The sequence below is a fragment of the Chelon labrosus genome, assembly GCF_963514085.1.
Source record: "Chelon labrosus genome assembly, chromosome: 12".
NCBI classification, from domain to species: Eukaryota; Metazoa; Chordata; class Actinopteri; order Mugiliformes; family Mugilidae; genus Chelon; species Chelon labrosus.
In genome coordinates, this window is record NC_140345.1 from 4,195,135 (window position 1) to 4,220,116 (window position 24,982).

At 43.0% G+C, this 24,982-nt stretch overlaps 1 protein-coding gene across 2 annotated transcripts; it reads right to left on the reverse strand.

The window, feature by feature from the left end:
* Positions 1-38: 38 nt before the first annotated feature.
* Positions 39-23,647, reverse strand: phldb3 (pleckstrin homology-like domain, family B, member 3). 2 transcript variants are annotated; one of them, XM_084557422.1, is made up of 15 exons: positions 23,452-23,647; positions 14,467-14,622; positions 14,193-14,303; positions 13,679-13,816; positions 13,139-13,267; positions 11,243-11,437; positions 8,274-8,384; positions 5,777-5,878; positions 5,357-5,444; positions 4,713-4,878; positions 3,679-3,760; positions 3,156-3,323; positions 2,454-2,661; positions 2,131-2,216; positions 39-961 (listed from the first exon to the last, which is right to left on the reverse strand). In XM_084557422.1, the coding sequence occupies exons 2-15, from the start codon at positions 14,611-14,613 to the stop codon at positions 827-829; spliced, it is 1,866 nt and encodes a 621-aa protein (XP_084413548.1). In that variant the 5' UTR covers positions 14,614-14,622; positions 23,452-23,647; the 3' UTR covers positions 39-826. The 2 variants fall into 2 exon arrangements, with proteins under 2 accessions (XP_084413548.1, XP_084413547.1); XM_084557421.1 differs by having other exon boundaries at positions 2,454-2,664.
* Between the last annotated feature and the right edge of the window lie 1,335 nt (positions 23,648-24,982).

Genomic DNA, 24,982 nt, shown 5'->3' on the forward strand with positions numbered 1-24,982 from the left:
AAGTGCACATTGATTGAGTGGATGTGTGTATTTGGTAACCTCTTGGTAGAAAACTAAAAGGTCGCTGCTTTACACCAACATAAGTCTTTATACTGTGTTTGGATTTTCTCTTTTTTTTTTTTTCCACATACATCTTATATTTGCTAATTGCAAATCAAGTAAACAGTTACACAGAAGTCAGATATGATGGTTAGCGTGAGTCTCATATTCTGTCCAAATGGGCGATATAGATAAAATAAGCAATAGAGGTTTAGGTTAAAAAAAAAAAAAAAGAGAAGGAACAAAAAGAAACTAGAGACACGTTTTTATGAATAAACATTTAATAGTGCATTCAGAACAGTGTATGTCTTCATTCAATTGCAAAATTCAACCCCATATAAATTCCATAATAAATAATCCTGAATGTACAAAACACAGACACAGGATATGGACATAATAATGAGAACACTGTTGTGTTGTGTCCCACTGTTGTAGTGTATTTTCCTGTAATGCTGGACTGTGGCCAGCAGAGGGAGATCAGGCTCAGGGAGTGGAACCTCCTCCTGGTAACAGCTCTCCAGTGTGCAGGCAGTCTAGAGGTTTGCACCTGGCGAACCTCTGCTGCCATCACTCTCAGTAACAGCTTGTTTCGCTGTGTTCAAACACATCTGCTCGGCAGGTCTGCGTCTTAAACTCTTTATTTGCGCAGATCCGCGTGCAGAATGAGCCCGTGAGGGGGATGCTCGGCCAAGCCGGCTCCTTCGAACAGCAGGCAGGAGGAAATAACACACTGCGCCGCCTGCTCAGTAGCTTCAATTGTGGATTCTAGAGTCAGGTGGGAAAGAGGTCAATATCGGCTGTGCTCGTCTGTTGCCGTGACAATAACATCCATCCAGATTCGCATGGACACCGCGTTGGAAGCCACCAGAAAGAAAAGGCGGTCATATGTCTTCACACAGAACGTCAGACTGGGCCGCGGAGACTGAGAGGATGGGACAGAGAAAGAGATCAGTCAGGATGGAGACGCTTTGTCCAGGAATTATTTACTTCCACATGTTGAATGAGATCATAATAAACCAGTAGTAGGGTATCCCATCATATTATTAGCTATAAAATCTATCGTGTCATTCGAGACATATCTCAAGACCCAAGGCCTCCAAATAAAACAAATAAAGCAGATCTGCTGAGGAAACAATCTAATTGGCTCATTTGGAGAAACTCAAACCATTAAAACAAACTTTGGGGCATGTGTTTACACCAGAATAAACACACACAAGGGCGTGTTTCTGTTTGAGTGGAAAGAGAATCGTGTTTTAATTTCAGGAGACACAAAATATGAAATCAGGATGATTAAAGTCTAAGCTCTTTAAAGTGTTATTATAATACATTTAATGATGGTGATGCTTCAATGAGATTTTAATGGTGATATATATATTTCTCCACAGTCCCGTAACAGGTATTCTGGATGTATAAGGGGGGATGGGGTGGATGGGGTTGTTTTTCGTAAAGAGCAATTTAGGTAGCCAACAAACAAACATAAAGTACCTGACAAATAAACTTGGGTAACAATTTTACTTATAATAATTTTCTGGAGGTTTAAACTGCTGGGGTCAAGTTGACCCCGAGGATAAAAGGTGTTTATCATCATGAAACCCATTTTCCGTCTTGTCTTAACCCTCCTGTAACCTTCGAATTTTAAAGGACTTGCAGCCTGAAACTTAGTCAGGATTCACTCCACAGACTTTGGACCTGTTCACGCCTGGCATTAACATGCATCCTAACCGATCCGATCACAAGTGGCCGGCCCAAAGCGCAGACGAGTTGGGGGCACATTTCTCGCTCGCTCAGATCACATTTGGAGATTTACTGGAGATTTTTCTCCAGGAGCACAGCAGCGATATTACTGTGTATATGGACGCTTCCAGTTTTTACGTAGCTTTGTGCGAGTCTCTAAAATAATTAACAAGACGGCAGAAATGAATAAAATAAATAATAACATAACGTGTGGTTTTCAGCTTATTATGCTTGTGGTTCTGAAACAGCAGCAGCAATCCATCAGAGGCAGCAGCCGATCACTCAGGACACATTAACACCGCTACTGGACAGAGCCTCTGATGCGCTTCACCAAGTGTGTAAAGTATGAGAACTCACAGAGTTTGCTGTTCGTAGATGGTCGTAATAAACTTCTTCTATGGCCTGGAAGTAGATGACTCCCTTTAGCTTCCTCTCGTCACAGTCTGTAGCAAAGGGAGTGCAAAGTAAGAAAAACTATGACTGCAACAAGCTCATTAGGAACACTTTTAAGTCTTCTTTATATCTACAAGCTACAAATTATGGATGCTTGAAAACAGTGTTCATGTAATCTTACAATCGGCCTTTGTGTGAGCTCGTATGACACACAGAGAGGCTTTTTTGCATGCAAACTCGGAGACAAAGAGCCAGTCAGCACACACCGCTCCTCCAGCCAGTCTAACCTGTATAGTAGGCGAGGCGTCTGTGGTCCATGTCAAACAGGAACCATCTCTTCTTCCAGGTCTTGACCCTCCCCCCTCGCTTTGTGAGGAAGCCCGCGCAGCGTCGCGACGTGAGCCGCAGGTCGTGGCAGCCGGCCACCCCGTGACCCAGAGACTCCACGTGGGCCCGCAGGTCAAAGTTCGGAGACAGGAAGAGGGGCAGGCTGCGCTGCTGGAGGGAAACGTAGACTGTAAGCATGCTTGAAAAGCATTGTGATTTTTCATGTGAACTGAAGAAATGCTATTAGCTATTGTTCTCAAACTGGGACATTTCATTGTATGATATCACAGAAGTGGAGTAAAGTTAAAATATATTGCCTGAAAAAAAGAAACTGAAACTTCAGTCTTGTGATTCATATTACAAGTTTTCAAAGATATGTTTAACAGGAACAGAGAGTAAAGATGCTACAGAGTTGAATAACAGAAAACAGTTTTGGAGCTAGATCTATTTTAGGTGAAACCCAGTACAACATTTGCTCAGCTTCTTTACCTGCAACTGCACACAACGGAGCTTAGCTAACAGAATTTACATTTAATTTTCTAATTATTAATTTGAAAAAAATAATCTTTTTTTTTTGTCATTTTTCAAATGACAAATCTGAATGGGAAAATATACTTGCAGAGCCTATACGCTCTGAGGTACAGTCTCCATTTCATTCATACCTCGGATGAATGCGGGGAATAACTGGCCTTTGGTTGAGCCTCTGGCTCTGGCTCCAGCCTTTGCGACGGCTCTGGCTCTGGCTGTGGCTCTGGCTCTTGAGGTTCCGTTTTGGGAGAGTTTGTCTCTCTCTGTCTTCTTTCCTCCAAAAGCAACCGTCGTCGCTCCTCCTGGGTGAACAGATGTACCAAAGCAACTTGTTAGCCATCTATCAAACTGTGTGACAACATTCAGGATAACTGACATGCTGAAAACATGCTTAAAAAAGCAGAGGTGAAATCAGTAGGTAATTCTAAATGTATCCTTTCATAGTTGAAATGATTGAAACTTCTCAGTCACATGGCCGCAGATATTTTCAGTCTTGGTTTATGCCAGTGCTGCAAACATGCCTCGCAAAAGTCCACACATCTGCTGGCTGTTCTCCTGAACCATCATGTGCGAGCTGAGTGGCTGTCATTGACCAGAGGGCTGTGTCTAATGCAGTGTGTCGCTGGTGATTTGAGTTTCCCACGGCAGGTGACTCACCCTCTCTCTGAGCAGCCTCTCTTTCTCCACTTTGGCTTCCCTCAGTTTCTTTTCAATCTCCACCAGATCCAAAAGGCACGGGCTGTGAGAGGAAGAGGAATATTAAACAATACTCGCAACTGGGATCAGAGTTTCTAACATGAAAATTAATAAAATTAATAACACCTTAGCTGCGCTTGTTTACGCAATGAGTTGTGTTTAAAGCAAAAGATTCAGATACAGACACAGTGAAATATATGCTAAGACAATCTGTTCATTAGACTGAACACAAATCCACATGTTAGTTTGAACTGCAGTCCAACAGGATTTTAATAAATAGCTTTTTAGTGCAAAATAGGCCAAATCAAGTGTCCAACAAACATCATCAAGTTCTTCTAAAGTCGACTCTGCATCCTGCTCATCTCCATTATGACCGCATCTTACTGTTGGTGTTGTGTGTTGCTGCTGTGTGTTAGTCCAGAGTCAAAGTCCACGCTGAGTTGTTGATATGGTTTGTCACTGGGCCAAAATTTCTAACTGACAAACCTGCGTTTTTATCTCAACAAACGTTCATGTGATCGACTTCGCACTCGGGTCGTGTGTTTCTGGAGTGTAGAGTTTGCAGTTGTTTGGACGAGGGGTCGTCATAGTTTGACTAAAAGTCCTTCTATGTTACGCTTTCGGAACGTTACGTCTTTGTCCTCGGCATGTCTCTATGAGTGCTGAGCTGAATAAAGCCGCAATCAGCCCGTTCAGACAGGCATGGTTTGAACAGATCGATAGATACATCGATACTTTATTTATCCTGTGGGAAATTTGGTACGCCGCTCATAGTGGCATTTTGGTCATTATTCCTTGCATCAGAAATACTTATACCGTTTCTAAAATAAAACCCCTTAACTGGAGCCTTTGTGGTCAGTGAAATAAAACCCTCCACACATCCACATTTCCTCATTCTGTGAGCAGAGAGACTAACAGTAAAAATGCATTGCTGCTCCTTTTGTTGCATCTACGCGCTGAAGAAGTTAAAAAAACAGTGCAGTGAGAAAACTGACCTGGCAGCACGAGAGCTTGTTGTGCTGTTGCACGGAGTGAGGAGCCCACCGCCGTTGCTGGTCCCCGGTCTGTGAGCGTTGCTGTGCCCGTTGCTGAGTCTATGGGAGGCGAGGGGGGAAGTGAAAGCCTCTGGGGACTTGCCGTCTGGAATTGTCCTCACAAACCCTGACAGTTTAAGGAGATTGAGAAAGACAGTTAAAAAAAAAATGAGTCAGTCAATTCAGATAGATTTATACATGCTGTGGCATCTCAGTTAAGGCGTTCAGGGAGAGACAAAGAGAGTACAGAGAGGGACAAACACCTGGCAAGACTTGACTTGACCCAGGAGATCAGGCTACTCAGATATTTGGTGACAGATAGTAGTATCTGTTTTTCACACGCACTCCTGGGGATTTAAGTGTATCAGTGCTTGTCTCAACCTCATCCTGTTGGTACAAGCCAATCCTGCTCTTTAGCGAGGTAACAATAACCTGCCTGCTCTACTGACACACCTTCGATTTGACTAAAAGGGAGGGAACTGAACAAACAGAAAAATTGATGACATGAGTGCACATAAATTATTGTTCTGCACCACAAACCTCTAAGCTTAAGCAATCAGGAGCACAATGGAAGACAGAAAAGAGAGGGGCTGACAATAGCTCACCCTGCGCTGAGACCGGCCTGTCGGTGAGTTTGTTGTTGCGATGGGAGCTCCGTCTTCTGGGCAAACTGGAGGATTCTTTGCATGGCTCCTACAAAATAAAACCCACAAGAGTGTGACAAACAAAAGAGACAAAGAGACGGTGTGATCTCAAATTGTCTAAACTCGGATTTACTGGTAAGTAAATCCATTAATCATTTAAATCTTTTTAGCAGTTTTCACCTAAAAATGTGAAAATCTGCTCGTTTTCTTGGAATTTTATAATATCAAATCGAATCTCTTAGAGTTTTGGACTGCTAGTCAGACAAAATAAGATTTTTCTCATCAATTTTTATAAACTAAAAGTAAATAACTGATAATGAATGTGACTGTTAGTTCCTGTTACAAACATATGCCGATGATCCACGGTGATGAGCTGCGTACCTGAGGAGGCTTGTGAACGCTCATAGGCGAAAGCGACATCATGCAGGGAGCCGAGCCAGTGATGTTTGACCAATCAGCGAGCGGCTTCTTGTCTTTCAGAACCTGCAGGACCAGATCACACTATGAGATACAGCAACGCATCTGAGACGGGCACTGGCTGGAGGACACGAATGCTAATGCCGTTTAATTAAACCAGCTGTAGTCGCGGGGGGGGGGGAAGTGGCACAAACACCAACGCTGACGGCCACTGCGTCAGACATACCACATCTGGCCGAGAATGAAGACTTCCCAATGGGATCGTAATGAGTTAAAGAGTTATCACAGCCTCACTATCTTCCCCTCAATCCCTCCCTCCCCGCTTGACTCACAAACACATGAGCAATTCAGTCACCACATGCTGTCCACTGTTTAACCCTTGTCTGTCTCTTTCATTACTAGCGCATGCCCACAGGGAGCATTCGAAAGATTTAAAAGCTTTTAGTCAGCTGTTAATGATTATCAGGTATAATTTCCCTAAGATTGAAACATCCAAGACTAAAACCTATAGAACTTATTAAATACTTCCTGTCTTCTTTTTTCCATACAGTGTGACCTATTTTCCAACACTAGCAGCTATAAAAGTTCCATTTTCCCAAAGACACAAACAGATCTCACTATTAAGGGTGTCACAATGTCAGAAGTAAACCACATCCTGCAATCATATTGCAGTCACACACAATTGGTTGCGCTGCCTGACACACACTCGTTCTCCTCTCCTCCTCTGCACTCCCTTCTCCCTTCTGCCCTGCCTCCTTCTGTCATTTAATGAAATCAAACCATATCTGATAAACACGCTTTTAACACCCAGCCCGTCAATCCGAGTGAGTTCTGTTAGCTTACCGCTCGCTGCAAGGATGTGAAACTTCTCCCAGCTCGCCTTCTCTCCCTCTCACACATCCACACACATGTGCACGCACATTCACAGCCGCAGCGCCCTCCCTTCACATCGCTCGCTCCTCCCTCTCCCTCCTTACCCTCCCTCCAGCTCGAGTTAAGCTCCCTCGCTCACCCTTCCTCCCTCCCTCCCTCCTCCCCTCCCTCTCCCCGTGTCTGATTTGCTCGCTCCTCATCCAGATCTTGTCTCCTGCTCATTTTATCTGCCGCTGTCCTAACGCTGATCAAAGGCAAACCACTGGCTACAGGACAAAGTCACAGAACAGTTTAATTAGGGGACTGAGTAAATCACACACTTTGGAACGGCAAGGTTTCATAATAAAATGTAACACATGGTGGTGCGGGCTGCACTAAAACCTGGAGCAAGCTAATGGTCACTGAATGTTTTAATGAAACAGAACTGAAACAAAGTGAAAAAAGACATAAAGGGCCGCGGACAATTCATAGCGCATTAGCTTTATCCAAGTTTGCATGTTTCTAATGTAAAATTGTAAATATAATGTATCTTGGACAGTGATTGTAAACTGTAAACTTGCTTTTAAAGTGTCAGTAGTCATGACAAGTTTGAAGGAAAATAAACAGGATGGATCACGCTCCTATGATATCTCATTATTTATTTATTTTTTTACCTACATCTTAATATTTCTGTAACTTAGCTTTAGCACAGCAAATCTGGGTAATCTGGATCAGCTGTAGTAAATTAGCTTGTTAGATGTGCATGAGATGTTTTGTTGGCCACTTGAGGACAAACCTGGAAATGCAACACTGACCCAAGATTAGCTCTTTAAAAAGACATGTCTGTTTAGGCATAACTCACCCTAGTCATAATAGGCTCTTGGGTCATTTCTGTGCACGCTGGTGTGCTTTTACATATTTATTACGTACCCTTTCACTATTAATTTACTGTGCAGTTTCTAACATTTGCATTGATTCTAATTCTAATGTTTTTGATTCAGTTTGTCTTGTGTAGTTTGGATATTTTTTGTCTGTGTAAACCGCAACACAAGTGCGCGTAACCATTTAGGAGTGGAAAACAAACAAGATCTTCCCCTCAGAAGTTGGTGAGCATCATCAGGTGCACAGAAAGACAAGACCACATGAGTGCCTGCATCGCTTTGTGTCTGATGAATCTGTAAGTAGGAATTTATTTGCCGACATGCCGAGCCCATTAACTTTATAGAAGGAAAGAAGTAAGTCAAATCCTCCACTGTTCACAAGCTGGTAAATAGCTTCTGTCAGCGTCGGCATGTTATGACTTTGCAATCGATGCAACAATATAGCCTGGAGGAGCTGTAAAACGGGTGATTCAGGTTGTGTAATTAGCTGATCTGCATACCTGCCTGCACCGAGATGCTTGCAACATAAATGATGTTGAACTATATTGTAGAGTTCTTAAACTGTGCATCCTGAGGTGTATTCTGCAGTATGAGGAGCGCTTTCAGAAATATTTTAGTGAGAACTCATACTTGAAAAATTCGCAAATTCAAATAAAGTACTGGAACAAGCAGTTAGTAGTGCAGCAGTAGTGCAACTAGTTGTGAAACTTCAACAGGAATCTCCATACCGTCTGAGTTGTGTGGATGAGTTCTCGTTTCTCTTTCCTCAAGGCGTTCAGCTCCCTCTCCTTCTCCTTCTCCATCTCCTTCAGCTGTCGCTCCAAATGCTGGACTCGCTCCTGAAGATTCAGAGAATAATTCCCATCAGCGTGGATTGCCATGTGGTTTTGTTTCCTCAGAAGAAAAGTCATGCGCTGCGGCTGATTCATTCGGCTGGCCCGGGTTTACTTAATCTTTTCATTATGTTGCGATGTACTATCGAGTAAATATCCCAGATGTGATGGCTCGTGTGTTGCTGTGAGTAAAGGCAGTTCCCCCGAGCCAGGCAGAAGTCGTCAGCCGAGACACAATGCAAATCAAATGTCCACTTTGCAAGTTAATGAGGCACGAGAGGGAGACGTGTGGCAGAACTCGAAAAGATTCATCTCGGATAGGAAATGTGACACAGTGAGAGCCAGAGAAATGAGCCGTCATCTGCAGAGGGGCCACAGTGCAGCTGAGTCAACTAGCATCCCTCTCACACAATCCCCGTCTTCATCTCATACTTTACTCTCCTCCTCCTCTTACATACTCAAGCTAACTGAGGAACAATTCAGCATCTATCTCTGAGGAATCATACATGTTGGTGGAAATGCACGAAAAAAGTTCCTCTCATTTTAGATCAGAACAGCCTAAAAATAGTGCAGGCTTCTGAAATCATTTAGATCCATTAGTTTTAAAGGATGTTTTACTGATCTTTGGTCAAATCACATGAGAGATTGACCAATGCAATGTTCCCAATAAATCTAGTTAAGAATCATTGGCTTCGGCTTCTATAGTGAAGTTAAACAAGGAAGATCTGTTCTCAAGTCCTGTTTCCCTCCCTCTTTGCTCCATTTCCTCATCTCTTAAACTTTCCCAACAGTCAAAATCACTTCATTCTCAACATCTAAATCACCAACCTTGTACAATGACTTTGCCCATGTCCTCTGAGCCAAACAGTCCCTAGTACCTGCTCACTTTGAGCAATTCATCGCACAACGCTGCTCCTCATCATCTCCACCTCCTCCTGGTCACCCTAGAAGTGTTGAGAGGTCTACACGTGGAGCTCCACCACCAGCGTCTAGAATCCGAGAGGTCCTGTCCCTATCTTCTTCCATCCCTGGCTAAATACTCTGCATGCTCATGCTACAATAAATGTTCATTCTGCTCGTGATCTCTCCTCACTGAACCTGAGGATGGTGAAGTCTTGGTCAGTTGGCTCAGACTGAAATATCTCAACCACTCCTGCCATTACGTTTTGTAAAAACTTTCATGAATCCTTTGGAGATCCACTGAATTTTATTCTCGTCCAAACATCAAGACGGGACAGATATAAAATGGAGCAAAAGTCTGACAAGGAAGATCTGTTCCCTGGCACTGTGTTGCTACTCTACTACTATAAATTTTGATCTTAGGGTTAGAGTTAGGGTTACTTCATTTTCAGTTTCACTTCTCCTGTCCAGTAATCCCTTTGGCCACATTCACTGCAATTCTGTCACTCTGCTCTTTAGACCGTCCTCCTGCTCCCTATCTCCACCTCATCCTGGTTGTCCTGGTTGCCTATCAGCTCCATAGCCACCAGCGTCTAAACTCCGGGGTGTCCCATCCCTCTCCACTACCTTCATCTAGGACTCTACGTTGTCACTTCTCGTCAGAGTCTAACCGCCAAAATATTCAATCTCACAAGCTCTTGTTGATTCAAATGATCTCTCCTTACATGAGAGTTCCTCAGGATGACTTTTCATACGAGCTAAATGTTTGTTTCCTCCATATTTATTATGACTAAATTAACCAAATCAACTATACTGTGTTTGTCGCATAGTGAAACACTATGCATGCTAAACATTGTGAAAATTACCAGCTACTCATTGTGATGACATTAGAAACACAGAAAATGCACACATAATACACATTATTGTCATACTTGGTGATTTACAAAGCTCAGGAACTGAACAAGAAAAAACAAAAATGTCCATAAATCTCAAAGCACACTCTCAGTGCCAACCTTTCAGCGGCTCTAAATTTGGGATTTAATAAACGCAAGTGCCGACATGTTCCAGGCCTCTTCTAATTTGTATGGGAATCTTGATCTGAAGAGTTTGAGTCTGATAAGTAACCCATTAAGTGTCCCTGGTGCGGTACAGCTCCTCTCTATGAAAAATGAGGCCGAGACATAATCACAATCTCAGCACTGAACCTGATTACTTTTAGCCATGTTTGCCCTCTCCACTGTCTCCTCCTCATCTGTCGTTCTGACTTGCTCTCTGATTCCTCCTGCTCATGGAGGCCTCTGATGCAATTAAGCCGCCTGTATAAAGCCATGTGACAGAATAAGGTTGATGCTGTGAGGTAAAGAGTTCACGCGCATGTCACCACTTGAGGGGGGCAGCAACGCAGTGATAACCGCGACGGAGCGTGGAACTGCGAAGGAGGGAGGATATGCATCTCGTTGTGCATGTTAACAAGCCGTCCAATGTGGTCCTTAGTCCCTCACGGCAACAAGTAAATAATTACACTTTTTAAAAATACTATCGGAACAAGATTTATAGTTGTGTCGATAAAGGAAAACAACTCTGTGATTACTGTAGGAGGGGCACAAATCTGTGTCTTTGAAGTTCACTTTCTGCTCTGCCCTCTCCATATTTGAGCTCTCAAATGAAAAAGCAGCACATTTCAGCCAACTTCAGATTGGAGGCTGGTGCAAAACATTTCAGCAAGAAAAGCCACAACGTGAGTTTTTCCTCCTCCAAATAGTACATGTGTGTTTTTTTTCAAAAAAAGCTTATGTAGATTAAATTGCATGCCATTACATAATGGTGGCCCCTTTTTCTGCATGCACAAGTCTGCATGTCTACCCTGAAGGTTTATATCAAAGTAAACACTGACACCAAGGGCACGTTTGTAAAACATGTCAGGGAGCAGCTGTGAGCTTCTCCAAAAATTTCACACCGTTTACCTGTGCAGCGTTGACCACATGCAGCTGACATGAGATTTCCTTGTCCATCTCTCCCTCACTCTCTCCCTCCTTCTCTTTGTCCGTCGTGCTCTCCTCCTCCTCGTCATCCTCCTCCTCGATGCCGCTCTCTTGCTCCAGAACACGGAACTCCCAGTCCTCGAAGGCCCGAGTCGCCGCCTCCATCGCCTCTTTCTCCTGCAAATAAAGACAAGTCTCATATAAACGGTTTTCTAACACACCTTGTTTAGTTTTTGTCTATAGACTCGGTTCTAAAAATGAACCTGGTATTATTTTTGAATTGCATAAGGTCTTTAAGATTGGCTAATGAGGTCATCATCCCTTAGGGTTGTTCCACACCAAAGAACTAAACTCTAGTAGTGAAATTATTAGAGAAAGCGTCAGTCAAGGGATTGACACGGACACTGGCTGAATATGAGGTTGCACCTATGTTGTTGTTTCCTAATCTTCATGAATTCCTTTTCTTAGGTTGGTTAATTCTGAGAAAAGCCATGCGCATTATTTCATTTAAAATTTCTATGAAAACAGAGCTATCTTAAATGTTAAAATTAAATGCTCCACCCCTGTTTGAGGAGTGGTTTAATCCCATTTAATCCCTATTCATTTTTTTTATTATTATTTTCATGTTGATAACATGATTTCAACATCTGTAGTGCAGAATCAAATGCTTCACTTTTACAACTATTATGCAGATAACAATGTCTGGTAATTTGTGGCACTTTTCAATTTAAAAATATGAAAATGTAAAGAAGCCAGACTTTGGTCTGTATTTAAAAATGCAAATGCACCTCAATCGCCTGCAGCTTCCTGATGTCACCCGTTAAATACCTGCTTTCTGGCTCATGTGCTGCGTGTGCTGTCAGCTCTCTGTTTGTGTGCATGTGCGCGGTTTTTCACGGTGAAGCAACTCGCGCCAAACTTGTTTCTCAAAGCCCTTTGCAAATAAATCTGACGTGTTACAACAGAAGGTAGCAGCCTGCTGCCGGACTGCACCAATCATTAAACGCTACTTTTGCAACAGAGTGGTGTCCTGTGTTCTGTGTGGGCGTGTGTGAACTGCCTGAACACTGACGCGTCCTGTCCAACGGGTACCGTGCACATTGTGGAAAAACAACATTATGTGGAAGAGTCAGGGATAAAGTCAACACACCCTGTCTCTGAGACACTGGGAAAACCAAGTATCGGTTGCAGGTTTATGTTTCATTTGGAACGCTGCCATGGAGAAGCAATCATTAGCAAATGTATAGCATCTTCCCCCGATGGAAGAGTTAAGCAAAATCAGACGCTTAATTGGTCATTGGTCATTGCTTCACATCACCGACTACTTCTAGGAATATTATCTGTCAGGCCACAGCCACACTCATTAGTTAAGTTGTCAGGCTGTGGTTGGGTTTAATGACCGGCCGTTCACTAGTGTCGGGCCATAGGTGTGCGTCTGTGTCACTAGTTGGATCTGAATATTCCAATACAAAAATATTTTCATGACAACATGAACATCTAGAATAAACTGTGGCCCAAGTTGATGAGTATCATCCAGGACAGGACTGAATCACGCGGTTCGAAGCCTGCTGATGAATCACGAATACTCCCGGCAGTTGGTATGTGCCAGCTTGTTGTAGGCTGTGGTCTCTGTGGTGTGTTCAAGTGCAAATGTTTGGTGCAGACACAGATGATGTGAAGCAACAGTCGGCTTTTGTTGCTGGTAGTTCTGAGAGCGGTTGAATTAAGCGTGACCGTTGCCGCAGATCATGATGAATCTGTCTCTGCTGGTTTTGTGAATGTTTTGACAAACCAACACAAAAAAAAAGACTTTTGGATTACACAGTTGAACAACTTTTAAAAACAGCTGTAAAAGTTCCAAACTGTCCATGCGCTGACCTGCTGCAGCTGCAGAGTTAGCTGCTCTCTCTGACTTTCTGGCAGACTGGGGATCAGTTTCTCTTTCTCTTCACACCTCCTCTTCAGCTCCCCCACCCTGCGTCTCTCCTCTTCCAGACTCTCTCGCTCCTGCAGTTCAAGGTGAGAGTGGAGCGACAGTTTAAAAAAGCAAAACAAAAAAAGCCTGTCAATGAAAAATAAACAACGCAGCGACTATTTCACAACTCCTGTTTATGTTCCACACGGTGCTTAACATCCAACGATAATTTTGTGGGAGCTGACTTATCATTGATATGATCTTGTGTTGATGTTAGTGGACCATTACCGAGTCCACGTGTTTCTGTGGAATCCCTTAAGACAGCTTTTCCTGGTATGATTGTGATCCCTACATTAAGCTGTTTAAATCTTAAATCAACACATCTTAGTCTTCGTTGCCGCCAAAATTAAATGTCATGAATTATGAGGATAGAAAATATCACAAATGCATAACATATGTCAGAGCATGCAACAAAAACCTTTAGAGGAAATCTAAAGTTGTACCTTTAGTCTGTTGTTGTGTTTGGGCTTCTCTCTTTGTCTGGCCTCCTGCTGCAGAGCCTGCAGCTTCTGCGTCTGCCTGTGCAGCTGGTTCTTCTCCGTCTGCAGCTCTCCCTGCAGCAGGGCGATCTCCAGCTGCAGCTGAAAAGAACGGGAGACACAGCCGAGGTGAATCATATTGACCAGACCTTGAGCGAGTCAGAGATATGCATTCCTTCACCGTGACTGTGTCTGTGCTTGGAAGCGGCGTGATGATTTTAATGTGAAGACTTCAGCAGAAACGTAATCGAAATCTGTCCTGGGTTTAGTTCTTTTGAACCTGCAAGTGTTTGGCATTCTCCCTTTAAATAATGTCTGAAAATAATTGATTTGATACCTTCACATCTAATTTCCAGATTTAATTTCCTGTGCCAAGACCTTTAAGCTCAACAGCGCTAGAGCTGTTGTTTACACTAGATGAGATAATCTGATTGTTTTTGTGTCCATCTATGACTGGACCACCGTCTCACATCCTTACCTCAATCTTCAGTTCTTCTTTTTGTTGGTCAATTTCTGTGATCCTCTGTTGCAGCATGGAGGGCGACGGCAGGCCCCTCAGTGAACCCAGCTCCAGCTTTTTAATGCAGGACTGACAGGAAAAGGAAAAAAAAAAAAGTTACCACACACAAGCCACGAAGCAGCAAACTGTCTAGTCTAGGAATGCTGATGCATGCGCGAGACCCAGAATAGTTGATTGACATGAAAAATCCTCTTACATCACCATCATCAGCGGCTTCACCTCTCTCGCTTACCTTCTCGCTCTCTGTGCTGCTACTCTCCGTGTCTGACTCTGCCCCCGAGGAGGCGGGACTCGGACCTCCAGCCACTCTGCTGATCCACGGCGACCGCAGGCCCTGCTGCCACTGGCTCCTGGGGTTTTCCATGTTATGCTGGGGCATTTCTGAAGGCTAAAACAAGACGGGGGAGTTAACAAGAGCCTCAGAGGCACGGAGCTAGGAGGGGATGAGGGTGTCTGGCTGACTGAAGTGAATATTGTAATTGTAATCTAATCTGCCGCACGGTTGAAGGCGCATGACGGCTCGGGTGACAGTTTGCCGAGGGGATATCACAGCTGAGTAATACAACATAAGCACTTTAAAACACAGAAATCCCCCCCCGGTTTCCAGAAAACCCTCTGCGATGGAAAAACACACCTCGATTTGCGTTGAAGAGGAAGCAGTAACGAAAGAAGGGGGAGCGAATTCGAGATGTGGGTGGTGGTTTGTGGTTGTGTTCTCCCTTAGAAAGTATGTGCAGACACGAGAGTGATAAACAGCAGCCTGTTCTGCTGAATGCTTTGATGTCCATCAGCAGCAAGGCACTATATGAATGGAACTAGATCAGAATAGACTTTGAAGTATTGTTATATTATGCTTTATCGTTTTGTCTGTCAGAGCCATAGGGATTTACCCCAGCAAATATCATTATCTATAGTCTTTACAATGTTCTACATCAAAGTCCTTCCCATTATTCGGGAATATGAACCATATTTCCCTGGTCTCTTTATTCTGTTTTATCCTCATCTGTGCGGTCACTCTTTACTCTGTGCGCAGACCAAAGAGCAATTTGTGGGAAAATACTTCTGACTCCTATTGTCCAACCTTTTCCCACCATCTCAGCCCACCCTCTGTGCCCTCCTCCTCTCCATCAACCCAGACCTTATTAGGCTGCGGACTGAGTGAAAGTACAGAGATAAATATACGGCGCAGATATGAGTGAGGGCTTCCAAACGGCCACTGGCACGCTGACATCAAGAGTGGGGAGAGGGTGAACAACGGAGCGGAGTGTCTTGTTTTTACAGACCCGCTCAACGTTCAGTATGCAGCTTTACGGATGTCTCCACGTCTACAGGAGGCAATCATTTTCACGGCCCAGATGATAATGAGATAAGGAGAAATCTGCTCCTATAAAATAGACCAGATAGTTGTTCGTGACCCAGTTGCTAATTCTAGGGCTGACACCGGCTCTTCCTCAATTGACCACTTGAGGCTGGCTCCAAAAGTGACCTCTGTGTTAGAATAAAATGTCCAACTTTAAAGCAGAAATGAACATGGGTTTATTTCTCTGGGTCTTATGGGTGTGTCTATATTTATATACAGCCAGTCTGTGGGACTTTCTTGTCATTTTGAAGATATACTGATCTGCAGGGATGAAAATCAAATGAATAGAAGTTTATTTTTAATGTTGATCCTAAAGGTTATGTCTACTCTGAGACAAATGAAACCAAACCAATCCAAATTTATTAGCTTATAGATAATGAATTTCCCAAGCAGTTTAGACTAAACAGTACGATGCACAGGTGCCCGTGATGTGGAAACTACAATAAAGATAACATGGAACATTTCAATGGATACAAATATATAAAATGAATAAATAAAATTAGCACCGTGACTGATGGATTCATGAATATCTTGTATATGTGTATATATATGTATATGTCAGTCATTGACTCTAAATATATATTCTTCCTAAGACAGTTACATACATGTATGTTCTGAAACTGGGATCAAATGCTTTGTATAGCATGATGTTCATGATGCTGAGCTGACTCAAGAGTCAAAAGGAAAATGAAACTTTGCACCTTAGCTCCAATATCAGTCAGCGCAATGTACTGGTTATTTTTCAAGCTACTATTATTTTCTACTGTGCTCTCTGACCTTCCGTTTTCCAGTCCAAGTGGTTAACTTCTAGAGAAAACAAGGCTGTTACATCATTAGCCAAACAATATCAGCGCAAGCATTTCACCTATAACTAAAGTCCATTCAGATATCCTATCAATGACTGGGAGAGAGAGAGAGAGAGAGAGAGAGAGAGTGAAGTCCATCCTTCATGCAACAAACAGGAGCCTAAACAAACACAATTCACTGACAAGAAAAAGTGGGACAAGAGAAGGGCAACCATAGATAAAAATTCAGCAGATGCAAAAAAATAAGAAGTGAGGACAGAGTTCAGACTGAGAGCCAGATCAAAGAACAAAACACGGTTTTGTGCCCAAAATAATTGGACTTGATTGCAGGGAGGGGAGCGCCTCTGGAGAATAAGATAGCAGAAAGGAAGGAATGAACCGTGAGGAAGTTCAGCTTCAACTGTGTTTGTTAACGTGTGTGTGAGTGTTATGCAAGGACGACCCGGTTGTACCACAAGGCATGATCCACAACTCTCAGACTGATCACATATGACGTAAAGACTCAATTACCAACTGCAGATCAGCAATAACCAGCAACAACTGATTCACTGCAACACACACACACACACACACAGTCAGACCAGTGTGAGGGAGTTGTGTATGCTCGACAACTCAACAAGCAGGGAGGAGGAGAAGAATGCCGTTTGTGTCATATTATCTCACCATGCTCTGACATCAGCAATGTCTTATCACTCATTCTCTCACTGTGAGGCGCCGCTGAAACTTCAGCCTCTCTCTTCATATCAGCTGTGTGCTTCATCTCCACTAATCCATAGTCAGGTCTGTCAATATACAGTTTTGTCACCATGCCAAGATTGTAGGCAGTATCATAAGTATACTATCGCCTATCTTAACAACAAGGTGTTTGGTGCTCAAAGATTTTACTACCTAGCACATCATATGACTCATAATTACCCAAATACCCCAATTCCCCAAAATGCAACTCAATTCAGCACCAATTTGGTTAGATATGCATGACAACATTTGAAGGCCATGTATTACTCATGGCCTTCAAATGTTGTCATGCATATCGTGTTCAAGAGAAAAGTCCATATGAACAGCATCCTCTTGTTATTCACAACCTCACAAGGTCAGCATTCAGTTGTGAAGTGTTTGCGGAAGTTTTCAGAAATGGCAATTAATATACTGTAATTTTGTTGTATAGAGTTTCCTTTTTGAATATTCATTATGTTGATATTCACAACAGCCTCATCTTGTCATGCTAGATTTGCATTTCCCCTGTGCCTGCGTGGGTACTCCAGCTTCCTCCCACCGTCCAAAGACATGCTGGTTAGGTTAACTGGTGATTCTAAATTGGCCGTAGGTGTGCATGTGAGTGTGAATGGCTGTCTGTCTCTCTCGGCGATAGACTGGAAACCTGTCCAGGGTGTAGCCTGCCTCTCGCCCAATGACAGCTGGGATAGGCCCTAGCACCTATCCCAGCACCTCCAGCCCGAGCACCCTCCCTGTGATCCTTCACAAGACAAGCAATTACAGAAGACGAATGAATGACCATTTAGCTTGCTAAACTGCTAGCCTAGGTGGCTTCTAGAGTTATCTAGCAACTGTTCTCACGACTGGTGTCACCAGCTGAACACCAAGCCTTTTGTGTACATGACGTCCCATACTAAAAAATCTGAACTTAACAATTGTGCACTGGGAGCAGAAAATATATCACTAAGCCACTAGCCTCAAGCAGAGATGAGGAGGCTCACCTACTGTATTTCTAACTCTGTACTCTTTCCACCTCAACCAACGCTGACTCAAGTTCCTGCACCGTTCCTTCTGAAAGTCCTTCGTACAGCTTCTATTATGTATGCAATACTCTCACAGATCAGCAAACTGTAGCTCCTCAAATGGCCACTTAAAGCTGGCTCCAAAGGTGAGTCAATGCCCAAAGACCTCCATGTTAAAATGTCCAACTTTACACCGGACATAAGGATGTTTGCAGCCAGGTACAAAAAACTCTGCTATTTTCCTCTTTGCCCAATTTTTAATCAGCTGGAAATTAGGTGGAGTCACACTCTGCCAATATGGCGACGACTGGAGCCACCACACTAAGCTTCAAAACTGCTCTTTAGGAACCATATGACATACATCACGAAAAGTTTTAGTTGTATAATTAGAAAGACTCTCCAGGGTTAAAGATTACATTAACAATACCAAATCAGTGAATATTTTATACTGACCGTATGGATATGGATCCGTCTTTGTAGCATGTTGGTATCTCTGACCCACAGGTGTTAAAACCTACATCTGATCATATTTAAAGTTTGACAAATCTGCTCTTGTAACTCTTGAAATCAGCACATCCTGTAGCCAAACAGTGGCTCTGAAATGGCCTTGTCCCTGTCTGGTGAGCGGCTAAAGGTGAAAGTGGAGCGAAGCATTGTGTGTATACAAAACCATAAAGTCAACACTGACAATAGCCATATTGCACCAGCCACACTCTGGACAAAAGAGCTCTGACGATGGCATGCTCTGTGTGGGTGTGAACGCTGATTACAGCCTGTCACTGTGCATTCACTGTAGCAGAGCTATAGGAAAAACATGTCACACATGGAGCATGTGAGCAATACAGGCCGGTAAAAGGAGCGGCAGTGCAGGATGACAAATTAATCCACAGGGTCAAGTTCACTCAGTTGAATAATATAATGAGGCAGACATAGTTTCATAATTATGAATTGCTGTTCTGATCCGCAGTGACAAAAGCTGGAAACTGTAAAGAAGTGAGAAACCAGACTTTTTTTTTTTTTTTTTTTTTTTAAAGTGAGCTGCCCCAGTTTTGACAGGGACTAATCTCTGGGTTACTGTGTACGACAAATGTCAATAACAGACATGTGAATGTGTTAGCTTTGTGGTTCAGATCACAGGTTCACACAGCTAGACTCACTAAAAACCCCTTTTTAACACACTTTTGATCAGTTGAACTACATTTCTGCCTTTACAGGTAAAACAACTCCCATATGAATTTTAACTGCAGATGGTCAAGGCTTTTTAAATAAAATGGCTAAAATGTTTGGTCCTTCCAGTCACATTTGTGATCCAACACATCTGTTAATGCAACTTTCCACAACGTGCAGCAAACCAGTTAAATAAAACCTGACCATAACAGACTCTTTCGTGGTTTTTGAATTAACAAGGACTGGAAAAATAACACAGAAACTGCAAAACTCAATTTAACATGACCGTCATGTTGGGTTAAAATCCTTTCAGAGGATTAGTAAATTGTGAAACTCGGCTTTCCATAACATACAGTACATTCATTGTTACCTTGAACTGCACTGTAAGCTCTCTACATTGACTAAGATCGGAGGTGCATCAACAATTCAGATGACAAACAGCTCCCTTAGTCACTGTAATTGGCTGATTCTCATCTGCAACAGGCGTGAGACCAAAAACCAGCTAATAAGTCTTGTGAACTAGCAGGACAAGTCCTATATTCTTTTTACTGGCCACAATTACAGGCTGCGGCTTCAAACAGACCAAATCTCCAGGCTTTAAAACCTTCTGTTCAACAGCAGGCCTGACATCATCACATCACTATCTTATGGACACAATGTTTCCAGAGAGCATAGGTAATTAAGTTTTTATTGTCAAAAAAATGGAGACACAGATGTCCCTCTTTTTGCCACTTCCTTGCCTCGGCCCTGCTACACAAAACCTAAAGTCCTGCTATTATTTCAAAAGACTGAAGTTTGGTTTTCGCGCTACAGTGTCCTGAAAGTTGCACCACTTTTGCTCCTGTTAAGCAGCAAAAACTGACATGTTCATGGGCATTTGGGCAAAGTGCAGATTAAATTCAGATGGACTTCTCCGCGGTGACCTCTGGACCCACTGCATGTGGCTCCTGCTGGCTCGGCGCCAAGGACCAGAAACCTGTCATCGCAGTACAAGTTTGTGAGCAGGAAAAGCAGGTGAGGGCAGGGAGTCCCGGTAGTCACCCAGCTGTTACTGTGGGACTGTGAGAAAAAGTGACTAATCCTGCCTGACACCTGGGTGGCAACGCACAAGTCCAAAACCACTGATGCAGCTAGAAAATAGCAACAGCACAGGCCTCTGCATTGTCAGCTTAGATAATAACGGGTATTAAACGAAAACAACCTGTAAAGACTGTAGACAGACAAGTTAGTGGACATTTCCCAACAGTAACGCTGCAGTAACTCCGTATTTTTTTACATTCCTTTGGAAAATGTATTCGAGAAGCTGACGTACGTTTTGAGATGTTTTTTAGTCACTACAGTAGAAGCTTTGTGAGTAGAAAGTTTCACTTGTCATCACTTGTACATGTCAGTCTCTGGCAAACATCCCACACAATCAAATATCACACCGTTCCCCAGAACTCGACTTAAAGAGCGGAAGGAATTCAAAGTAGAGTAAGCTGATACACAGGTTTCTGATGATGTCTGAGGAGATTTGTGCCAATCCCATAAACACGTTTTGTTACCAGCACCATTATAATACTTTCAACACTGTGCTTAGAGGGGTATTAAATATGTTTTTCCCACAGTGAAACCACATTTTGCTTAATCTTATGGTTAAATATTATAATTAGGAAATTAGGAAACTAAACATACTTGAGAGTCTTCTTTCTCGGTATTGCCTCATCTCCAGACTGCAACAGAGCAACAACCCACATTCCACTGAAGGCTACAAATCCACCAACATATGAACATACACCGATCAGGCATAACATTATGACCACCTGTGTAATTTTGTATAGGTGTAGGAATGGACATGGGCCTTCTGAGGGTGTCCTGTGGTGTCTGGCAACAGCATGTTGTTAGTGGGGGCCTTTGGGTCCTATGGGTTGAGGGGAGGGGCCTCTGTGGATCATCCCACAGATACTTGATCAGTTTGGGATCTAGCGAATTTGGAGGCCAGGTCAACACCTTGTGCCGTGTGACATGTTTGTTTTTTAGTTGTTCCTAAAGCGTTTTTGTGTGTGTGTGTGTGTGTACCTGTGTCAGGCTGCATCCTGCTGGGGATGGCTGCTGCCATCAAGGAGTGTCATTGCTATGGGGTGGGGGTTCCTGGTCTGGTCTAGGTGGGTGCTACATGTCTAAGTAACATCCACATGAATGAATGCCAGATCCAAAAGTTTCCCAGCAGAACATTCGATTGTCACAATATGTCACAACTAATAAAACTACCAATACAACTACCAATAATACTTCTTATTATTCGTATTCTTAAGAAGTCCAAAGTTATTTACTTCTCCTGTCAGTGGTTTTAATGTTGTGGCTGATTGTGTATAGTTAAAGCTCATTCTATGGAGGACAATGAAAGGCAACATGGAAAATGTTGAAAACTAGTTTAAGAATAGCACAAAACTGAAAATGCAATGTGTCATATGTCAACTCCTGTTATTAATTAGAAACGTCGAGCTAAAACAACAAGTGAATCAGTTGTATGATCAAAGAATCAGCTACACACTTGTTACCAAAACAAGACAAAAAAATACTTTGAAGACTCAAGCATGGCTGCTGACAAAATTGAGTGTCAGTATGAAAAACACAGATTAAGAACAGATTCTATTTAGCTGCCACCGTTTCAGAGTCTAGTGTTATGCAGACCTGATCACTGGCTGCGTTTGCACGGACAGCAGTTCATCAAATGGATTCTGATTATTCTGATTAGAGACTCCAGTTTAACTGCTTTCATGGACACTGAATAAAATGCTCTTATAAAATATCTATAGAACTTTGTGACATGCACAAAGTGGTGTCGCTGCTGCAGAGCACTGAATATGTACATTTAACAAAAAAAAGTACCTCAATTAAAGTAATTAATACTGAATTAATTACATACAAGCAGATGACTGGGACAGAGCCGTGTTTTCAACTACCCACATTGATTCTGTTTTTGTTCATCTTTTCGAACACTGATTTGGACAACTCATCATTTTACTATCTCCATGTTTCTGTCTCTCTTGTAAACTCAGTCACCTGATGTTCGAGGGAAAAATGAGCATTAACAAAAGAGAAATTATGTATCTATCTATTCTTGTGGACAAGAATATTTCCCCATTTGATGAATTATAAAAAGGAGCACGCAACCCACCTCAATCTGATTAAATATTCCTTCCGATCAGGCTGATCCGTTCCAATTTAGGTGGTTACATGAGGTGTTTTTATTAAGATTACTACTTAGTTTCCATGTCAATGCAGCGACCGTCACGCAGTCACATTATTAACGTCATTGCCTGTGATTTCCTGTAAGCTCATCGGAGCAATCCTACACTGAACATACATTCATCTACCTGTGGGCTTAAACAGTGATGTGAGAAAACCTCTCAGGGGACTTATCAGTTCCTAGCCTGTGTGTCAACTCTTGACGTCGGTGCAGGTTCTACCGCACTCACAGAGATTCCTGAGGCCTGAGGAAATCTGTGATGCAAAAAAGGGTGATTCCAGGATGGGACGCAGGGCTCGGACGCAGATTTGTTAAAAGAAGGGGTGCGGGTGAGAGTTTGAGAGACGCAGAAACTAGCTGAAAGGCAGGCGTCTTCAGACAGCAAATCTTCCCATCCCAATCTTTCCTGACAGTCCTACCTCAGGTCACACTCCCACCCGCTCTGTTTACCCTCTACATGCTGATGGATGGATAAAAGCAGAGATATCCCAAGGTCATTGTAAACAAAAGGGGAATTTGTGTAAACTGGAGTTATTGTCATGGGAGGAGGTTTGACAAACACGAATGTATCAGAGAAACTTTTTCTCACAGATAAGACTCTTAACTGTACAGGTAGAGAGAGTTGGATGTAACAATGAATTAATGAACTACTTTATTGTGACAGCCCGGTTTCGAGCAAGAAGGCAGTTTTACTTTTGAAACAACCAAACATCTTTTGCTGTGCGGGCAAGTATCAGAGATTAGATGTGATCAACAACTTAAAGACTTGTATCGTCCTCGTGTCAGGAACATTAATGTCAGAGCTTCAGTGTGAGCGGTTTGTCAGCTGTTTTTGTCTCATTCACAACAACCAAGTAAGCGCTGCGTTAGGAGCCGATCAAAGCGAACTAAAGCAGAGAAAGAAGCCTTAGCCTACCTGTAAAACGTGCTCCAACTTCAACAACAAGAGCAGGGGATCTTCTCATTTATAGCATAGTGGCTAAAAAAAAAAAAAACATTAGAAGAGAAAGGTGAAGTCACTTCAGCGAACTTTTGAAGCTGTTTCACTTTCAGACGCACGGCTCGCGTAAAGTTACTCCAGTCTCGCCCCGGCTGTTTGCTTTGAGGCTCACGGTAGCTTTAACTCCTCTTTTCTGGTTGGTTTGTAACTTCGCTTGGTTTGATTGAATCCCTCCCAGGAGCAAACACAGACAGCGTCAGCGTGAGTCGGCGTCAACAGGTGAGACTGAAGCTGGAAACATGCGGAGGAGGGCCACGACGGAGGCGGGCGCCGACTAATGAAAGTATACGAGGTTGCTCTGTAAGGTAGAAATGAACAGATCATTTAATTCCCAATCAAAGTCCACCACCAGCACTGTTTCTGTGCTGTCCGGACTGCACAGAGAGAGAGAGTGAGAGAGAGAGAGAGTTTCAAGTCCTGCGAAATGAAATGGGATTTCTATTCTGGGAACTGACGCGGATTTCTCGTTGCCGAGTCATCCGACCCTATTGCCAAAAACACTGAGAAATAAAAGGCTACTTAAATACTTTAAAAGACAGCTCCCATGGGAGTTTCATGATATTCAAGTGATCCACAGAAGGCTGAACTATAAGGTCATTTTCACTCGCTTCTAAATAACATGGCCGGATTAAAGTCCTTAACGGGCCAAGGGCAATAATGGGGCCCCTTGCCACAGTGTATCCCAAAACTCAATGAGTACTTCTTTAGGAACACGGGCAATCCAAAGCCATTTTCATACGTGCACTTTGAGCCTTGAGCTTTTCGAACCATCACCTGGAAAAGCTCTGTTTGTGAAATCAGTCAGGAAGGACTTCAAGCACACTTTACTCTGCCACCTCCAAAGTACAAAGTCAAAGAGATATCTCATTTAGCATATATGCGAATCACTGGCTATATATACAGATGGATGAACGCTCTGTGGCATCACATAGTTTTCTTGAAGAGCAGTTTTGAAGCTCGGTGTGGTGGCTACGACCGTCACCATCTTGGTAGTGTGTGGCCCCGCCTACCTCCCTGGTTAATTCAAAAATGGTCACAGAGGTGGAGTGTGAGTGGAGCTGAGGTGGTTGCTGATCCAGCCGCTTGCAATCAGTGAGGACACCCACCGAGTCACTCAAAGAGACCATGCCAATGATTATGGATATGTTTAAGTTTTGATATCATTTAAACAAACACCTTAAATAAAAATTCACCTCTGTGCCATTGTCCAAGAAGAAATCACTTATAGAGACCCAAACAGTTCTTTGTATGAAGATGTAAACGTTAATTCCTGGTGCACAGCGGGGCAGTTTAACATGGGGGTCTGTGGGGATTGACTGCCTCAAGTGGTCATTCGAGGAACTGCTGATTTTGGCACTTCCACCTTGGTTTCAGTAGGAGGACGTGTGTGCGGTGATGTGTGTCATGGTGTCATGACCTACCTCCTGCACAGTCTACTTGTGTGTTG

Excerpts from the sequence above, each read along its gene's own strand:
- phldb3 (XM_084557421.1), bottom strand. The coding sequence starts at position 14,613 with ATGCCCCAGCATAACATGGAAAACCCCAGGAGCCAGTGGCAGCAGGGC. Across the intron at positions 3,324-3,678 it reads AGAGGCTGCTCAGAGAGAGG|GAGGAGCGACGACGGTTGCT; the intron begins GTGAGTCACCTG and ends CTGTTCACCCAG. Across the intron at positions 962-2,130 it reads ATCTACGAACAGCAAACTCT|TCTCCGCGGCCCAGTCTGAC; the intron begins GTGAGTTCTCAT and ends CCATCCTCTCAG.